This window comes from Rhinopithecus bieti, unplaced genomic scaffold (assembly GCF_001698545.2).
Source record: "Rhinopithecus bieti isolate Rb0 unplaced genomic scaffold, ASM169854v2 scaffold_3041, whole genome shotgun sequence".
Classification (NCBI taxonomy): domain Eukaryota; kingdom Metazoa; phylum Chordata; class Mammalia; order Primates; family Cercopithecidae; genus Rhinopithecus; species Rhinopithecus bieti.
In genome coordinates, this window is record NW_016804262.1 from 2,801,142 (window position 1) to 2,809,346 (window position 8,205).

The window sequence follows — 8,205 nt, forward strand, 5'->3', positions numbered from 1 at the left end:
ACTCAAATGACTACTTAACGCAATCAAGTGGTTGAAAGATGTATTTATGGAGTCCATATTGATGTAGACCAGTTTGGCATGAGACTTTGGCTATATTTTTGACTAGTTACTATTCACAAAATATACCTAGCTGTTCACAAAGGGACTCAGTGACAGTGCAAGAATCTAAGTGTAAATTCAGTGTTAAATAGAAAAATGACTCAAGCCAGTGAAACACTTACATTTTTGTGTATGATTAGTAATTTATACTCAGCTTGGTCACTGGCCTAAATTTTGTAATTCTTACTTAAAATAAACTGTATTAGTCTGTTTTGTGTTGCAATGAAGGAATACCTGGGACTGGTTACCTTATAAAGAAAAGGTTTATTTGACTTGCAGTTCTGCAGGCTATAAAAACATGGCACCAGCATCTGCTCAGCTTCTGGTGAGGTCTCAGGGAGCTTTTACTCATGGCAGAAGGCACAGGGGAAGCAAGCATGTCACACAGAAAGGGAGAGAGAAAGAGAGGAGGTGGTGGTGCCAGGTTTCTTTTAACAACCAGCTCTTGCAGGAACAAACAGCAGGAACTCACTCATTACCACTGGGAAAGGCACAAAGCCATTTACGAGGGATCAGCCCCCATCACCCAAACACCTCCAATCAGACCCCACATCCAATAATGGGGATCATATTTCAACATGAGATTTGGAGTGGACAAATACCGAAACCATATTACAAACTTCTTCACTAGAAGAATTTGGGTATATGTAAGTTTTCAGTATATGTGTAAAGTAGAATATTATCAGAAAGGTTATTTACTTTTCATCTTCATTATCAATTTTTATTCTATAGGTATAAAATTAAAATGTATTTTGTTAATTTAATCTTTGTATTATTTCTTAACAGTCACAATGGAAGAAATGTCCCTAATTTAAGACATCTATCTGGTTTTGTTGGCAGATTTAAGGACTAATACTAGACTAAATATTACACAAAAATTCTATTCAAATAACTTAAAAGTGCTAAAAATTTTACTGTACTACACATCTTTGAAATGTGTGTCCCATAGGAAACGTGTTTTTTTGATAACCGTACTTCTAAAAATATTCCCACTTTGAGCACTGTCAGAAAACAAAGAGTACATTTAAAGAAAATTTTGAGAATGTAAAATGTTATTAAATAACCATTTCATTTTACTTTTCCTTTATCTTAATCATATACCTTTAAAAAAAAAAGCTATGAATGACCTAAATAAAATTTGAGAAATTAGAATAGACAAACATCATTAATGCCCAAAACACAATTTACTTGAAATGGCATCTTGCTATGTTGCTCAGGCTGGATTCGAAATCCTGAGCCCAAGCAATTCCTCCTGCCTTGGCCTCTCAAGTAGATGGGACAACAGGTGTACACCACCATACCTGGCTGTAAGCCACATACTTTAAATGGACCGAATTCCCAAGGCTGGCTGCCTGATAGAATGTGCTTTGGTCAGCTAAAATTGATACCTTGTTACACAGGGTCAGCTGCACAGAAAAATGGTGTTGCTCAGAGAAATGGCACATTATACCTGGTACTCCTTAGAGGTGCTCTATCTACTGCATCAATACAGCCATTAAAAGCTCAATCTGCCAGCTGTTTTTGAAAGACTCAATAATACTGTTATGACTGTATAAGATAACCTTGATGTATACCACTTTATGATACATGTTACTTAACATGACTACTAGGGGGCCCTGGCTTAGAGCTGATTCCAAAGGCACATAGCTTAGGTCAAATTATAGGACACATAATATTTACTATTTTATTTACTGCCTAAAATATTTCTCAACTAACAAGTGTAGGAAACATTTATAGGTAGTAATGTAAGTACCCTATGAGCTCAGTGACAAAATTGTGAATTACAGACAGTTGGGAGATGGGGACCATGTCTTAGATTCCTTTTGTACATTCCTCAGTGTCCAGTGTGGTGATATGCACCTAACCAGTACATTTTAGTAAATATTCCAAGTAAGACTTCTTTAGGCATTCCATTTTGGGATTCTTGTAGAAACAAGCCAAATTTGTAGAACTTCTAGGCTTTAAACATTTGAGAATGAAAGGCTCTTGCCATTACTGATCATAATTCAAAAAGCTGGTGTTAAGTGTGAGAAGTGGTGACTGTTGCATATATGCCCACAGGCATACAGCAGAATCCAGACAGAGTTGAGTATGTAGTAGAGAAAAAGATGGGAGAATATGAAGAACAAAGTCTATTTTAATAATAATTATGGCTATAATAACCTTTATGAGGAAATACTGGTGAGCAAGATAAAGTGACATTGAAAAGAAAAAAAAGAAAACTCTTCCAAACACAATAAAGCATATTCTAACAGGTTTTTGAAAAAAATTGCAAGCCTTTTAATTCATTGACCTCTTTTGATTGATTGGAATTTTTACCACTCTGTACACTCCGAATATAACTAAACAACTACATGTTACTGACAAATTTGTGATTCTTTGAGTCTAAACAACACAGAAACTAAAAGATCCCTTTCGTAGATTTATATACTTGATTTTCTTATAAAAATAACTTCAGTTATTATTTCAATATTTATCTGGAAAAGGCAGCCCTCTGACAGTAAACCAGTAACTGGAATAACTACAGTATCATTATGAGCTACAGTAAAACAACCCTGTAAAGTAATTTTTCCTATTTGAATGATAAATAGACTGGACAAGAGTGAAAACCAAAACTATGAAAGAAAAACCCAATGTAAATAAAGGATATAGGTCAAAACAAAGTTCAGAAGGCAAATATGTAAATATTAGATGCCTCAAAAATCAACCATCAGTGGGAAAATTTCTATGAAAGCAATTTCAGAAAATACATGAACACATATATCTTTAAAATATAGAACTCTAAATACTTGATAACATATTTAGGATACTCTACAATGCCCAGTTAATTGTTATAATTTTTTTCTCTCAGGTTTTCCTGGATGATACAGCAATCTACAGAATTTGTGCACTTACGGTTGCTCAAATTTGTGTACTTACTGTGTGCACATATACTGCTGCACTGTTTCTCAGCTGTGAAAAATTAAAAACATTTTTTCAACCTTTGAGAAGGAAAGAAAACAATGAAGAATCTCTTCATAATAATATAGCATAACAGGGTATGTTTACTGTGCCACATCATGAGTGTTTTTAAAACAAAATATAAATATATGGTCAGGGATAGCATTTTTAGGAGAACAAGTGACCAAAAACCAAGTTACCTCTTTTCAGGCCAGCCAAAAAACGTGAAGGGAAAGTGTGCTTTATACAACTTAGACATTTATGTAGATAATAGCACAGCAGACTCATGTTCAAGCTAGCCACCCGAAACATAAGTCCGTAGAGAGGGAGAGCAATCTATGGTCCATGGACTGAATCTGGCCTACTTTTGTATGGCTCTGAGCTAAGAATGGTTTTTATGTTTTTAAAAGAGTTGTTAAAAGCAAATAACAGAGAAGAATACATGATGACTCCATTCTTGTTCTCATGTGTGAACCATATAGCCTGCAAAGTCTAAAATATTTATAATCCGGCCCTTTACAGAAAAAGTTTGCAGACCCTTCTTTTATACCAGTGCTGTAGATAATTCTGGCAGTACAATTCCAAGTCTTAGATAATGTTCATTCATTCCCATCATAAATGTAACATTCTAAATAGGTGTCTTCTGATGTCATCTGTCAGAATTTCTTTTAAATTTTTTCTTCATCTTCAACATTATCAAAGTTCATCCTATAATAATAATGTAAAGGCAATAGAGAAAGGAGAAAGTATGAGTTTGCAATGTTAAAAATAAGGTAAAACACCACAAACTAACCAACATTTTATTTTCAGAAATACTCAATATTCTTATTTAATGGATCATGACATGAAATATACTTTGCCAAAATATAACAATAAAAAAGAAAAGAGTATCTCCTAGTTCTCACCTGCCCACAGCAGATACTACTAACTATATAGGTTTACATAATTTCAAGCATATTCAGTAAGCTCTTTAACTTAATTTCAGGTATGATATTCTAGATTATGACAATTTTTAAATTTCAAATATTTAACATGATAAAAGTTATACCTTTCAAAATAAAATATCTTGAGAAAACTAATATAGCAAAACACTAGAAAAACATGTTTGTTCTGTGGAACCAAGAAAATACAGAATCATAACTCTTTCCTATTTCAGATTTGTACAAATTTCAGATTCGTAAAGAATATTCTTGAAGTAGGTTATTGTAAGGCTTTGTCTATTGGGGTCTGCAGTTTGAACCCAAACTACTGTATAGGATTACAGTAGAACCTATAGTCTAATACGGTGCTATAAAGCCAGACTTCTCTATCCCTTTCCAGAGGCTGAGCTATTTTGTCCTCCTTTCGCCTCACAGGGAAAGAATCCAAGATACCTCATGTGATTGTATTAAATTCCATTTTAAAAGCACTACAACATTCATAGACTCTTTGTTCTGTTTTTAACTATGACCTACAGTAACATGGATTTGAAAAAGGTAAAACTGAACTGCCTTCTGAAGAGTAACAGGAAAAAGGTGCTGCTTCTTGACAGATTAAAGATTCAAAGAGGGGCTAGGAGAAATATGGGTTTCAATACATTCTGATTACACCAAGAACAAAAGAAAATTTGCTATCCAAAACGTGTTATGAGGCTCCAGTATATTTATTCCTAACAATTCAATGCTTTATTTACGTTTGAACAAAATTTAAATAATTTATGGCTATAGTCACTATTTTTTTTATGCTTTGTTGAGATATATTTCACATACTATAAAATTTCCACATTTAAAGGAGTTTAGTGGTTTTTGGCATATTCAGAGTTGTCCAACTGTCATTGCAATCTAATTTTAAAATATTTTCCATATTCCCAAAATAAACTCCTTACTACCCATTAGCAGTTACCCAATTTGCGCTCTTTTCTATCCCACTCCACTTCAGCCCCAGGCAACCATTAATCTATGTTCTGTCTCTATGGATTATTCTAGATATTTTACATCAATAGTATTATATAATATTTGGCCTTTGTGACTGGCTTCATTCACTAAACATTTTCCAAAGTTCATCCACGTTGTAGCATAGGTCAGTACTTCATTCCTTTTATGGCTGAAAATATTCTATTTTATGGATACACCACATTTCGTTTATCTGTTAGTTGACAGACATTTGGTTTCGTTCTTTTTTGCTATTATGAATGATACCGCTATAAATATTTGTATACATGTTTTTGCATGGACCACAGTCACTATTTTTTGTTAAGTGGTTTTACTTGTCCAGATTTCTAAAAGCATTTCAGTGTCTAGGCTACATTGTGATTGTCCTATTTCCCAAAGTAGAATTTTCAGCTATCTTACTATTTTTTGATGCCTCATTTTGCTTGTCTCCGGATACATGTAATGTATAGGAAAAATAGATTTTGCTAACTTTTGCCAAAGTCAACTCTAGGCTTAGTCCATACCTTATTCCTCTTGCCTTGATTTTGAAGAGTTTCCAATTTTTCATTTATTAAGGCAGCGATTGCTTTTGCATCTCTGGTATTTATCTGCTCTTCTTGAAAATTTCTCTAAAATTAAAAACACTTGTTATCTTTTAAGTATTTAATCAAAATATAACAATTCCACCTAAGAAACTTGATTAAATATGCTTTCAAGTTCTTTTGTTCCAAAACTTGAAGTGTTTGAAATTCAAATTTCTTCTCTTCAAGGAAATAATGCTGCAAAACAGTTAACCCATAATGTACCTAAAATAAATATTAATAATAGTGTCATGGAAACATGAAACAATTCTTTGTTAAAAAAAAATGCATCACTGACTCCAAAAGCCCCAAAATATCAAAACTGTGCAAGAACACATGTTCCTGGAAAAAGTTTGAGAGGGCGTTCCAAGATGGCCAAGTAGGAACAGCTCCGGTCTGCAGCTCCTAGTGTGATCGATGCAGAAGACAGGTGATTTCTGCATTTCCAACTGAAGTAACTGGTTCATCTCACTGGTACTGGTTGGACAGTGGGTGCAGCCCACAGCGGGCGAGCTGAAGTGGGGTTGGGGTGGGGGTTGTTGCCTCACACGGGAAGTGCAAGGGGTTGGGGGATTTCCCTTTCCTAGCCAAGGGAAGCCATGACAGATGACCTGGAAAAATGGGACCCTACCACCCAAATACTGCACTTTTCCCAAGGTCTTAGCCATAGGCAGACAAGGAGATTCTCTCCTGTGCCTGGCTTGGCGGGTCCCGTGCCCATGGAGCCTTGCTCACTGCTAGCGCAGCAGTCTGAGATTGAACTGCGAGGCAGTAGCCTAGCTGGGGGAGGGGCATCCACTATTGCTGAGGCTTGAGTAGGTAAACAAAGCAGCCGGGGAAGCTCCAACTGGGCAGAGCCCACTGCAGCTCAACAAGGCCTACTGCATCTAGACTCCACCTCTGTGGTCAGGGCATAGCTGAACAAAAGGCGGCAGACAACTTCTGCAGACTTAAATGTCCCTATCTGACAGCTCTGAAGAGAGCAGTGGTTCTCCCAGCATGGCGTTTGAGCTCTGAGAATGGACAGACTGCCTCTTCAAGTGGGTCCCTGACCCCTGTGTAACCCAACTGGGAGATACCTCCCAGTAGGGGCCAACAGACACCTCATATAGGCGGCTGCCCCTCTGGGACAAAGCTTCTGGAGGAAGGAGCAGGCAGCAACATTTGCTGTTCTGCAGCCTCCGCTGGTGATACCCAGGCAAACAGGGTCTGGAGTGGACCTCCAGCAAACTCCAACAGTCAGGTCCCTGCAGTTGAGGGACCTGACTGTTAGAAGGAAAACTAACAAACAAAGGAATAGCATCAACATCAACAAAAAGGTCATCTACACTAAAACCCCATTTGTAGGTCACCAACATCAAAGACCAAAGGTAGATAAAACCAAAAAGATGGGGAGAAACTAGGGCAGAAAAGCTACACATTCTAAAAATCGGAGCGCCTCTTCTCCTTCAAAGGATTGCAGCTTCTTGATGGCAACGGAACAAAGCTGGATGGAGAATGACTTTGATGAGTTGACAGAAGTAGGCTTCAGAGGTTGGTAATAACAAACTTCTCTGAGCTAAAGAAGGATGTTTGAACCCATCGCAAGGAAGCTAAAAACCTTGAAAAAAGATTAGATGAAGGGCTAACTAGAATAAACAGCGTAGAGAAGAGCTTAAATGACTTGATGGAGCTGAAAATCATGGCACGAGAACTTCATAACGCATGCACAAGCTTCAATAGCCGATTCGAGCAAGTGGAAGAAAGGGTATCAGTGATTGAAGATCAAATTAAGGAAAGTAAAGCAAAAAGACAAGGTTAGAGAAAAGAGAGTAAAAAGAAATGAACAAAGCCTCCAAGAAATATGGGATTATATGAAAAGACCAAATCTACATTTGATTAGTGTACCTGAAAGTGATGGGGAGAATGGCACCAAGGTGGAAAACACTCTTCAGGATATTATCCTCAACCTAGCAAGGCAGGCCAACATTCAAATTTGGGAAAAACAGAACACCACAAAGATACTCCTCAGGATGAGCAACCCCAAGACACGTAATTATCAGATCCACCAACATTGAAATGAAGGAAAAAATGTTAAGGGCAGGCAGAGAGAAAGGTCGAGTTACCCTCAAAGGGAAGCCCATCAGACTAATAGCAGATCTCTCGGCAGAAACCCTACAAGCCAGAAGAGAGTGGGGACCAATATTCAACATTCTTAAAAGAATTTTCAACCCAGAATTTCATATCCAGCCAAACTAAGCTCCATAAGTGAAGGAGAAATAAAATCCTTTACACACAAGCAAACGCTGACTTTGTCACCACCAGGCCTGCCTCACAAGAGCTCCTGAAGGAAGCACTAAACTTAGAAACAACTGGTACCAGCCACTGCAAAAACATGCCAAATGGTAAAGACCATCGATGTTATGAAGAAACTGCACCACTTAACAGGCAAAATAACCAGCTAATATCATAGTGACAGGATCAAATTCACACATAACAATATTAACCTGAAATGTAAATGGGCTAAATGCCCCAATTAAAAGACACAGGCTGGCAAATTGGATAAAGAGTCAGGACCCATCAGCGTGCTATATTCAGGAGACCCATCTCACGTGCAAAGATGCACATGGGCTCAAAATAAAGGGATGGAGGAAGATCTACCAAGCAAATGGAAAGAAAAAAAAAAAAAAAAAAAA

At 37.0% G+C, this 8,205-nt stretch overlaps 1 protein-coding gene across 1 annotated transcript in view; it reads right to left on the reverse strand.

Annotated features, from left to right (window-relative positions):
• Positions 1-1,264: 1,264 nt before the first annotated feature.
• Positions 1,265-8,205, reverse strand: part of DNAJC10 (DnaJ heat shock protein family (Hsp40) member C10) — a 57,806-nt gene continuing 50,865 nt past the window's right edge. The window contains 2 exon segments of the mRNA XM_017867429.1: positions 1,265-3,747; positions 5,474-5,578. Of these exon segments, the coding sequence (XP_017722918.1) occupies positions 3,736-3,747; positions 5,474-5,578 (117 nt within the window). The 3' untranslated portion in view covers positions 1,265-3,735.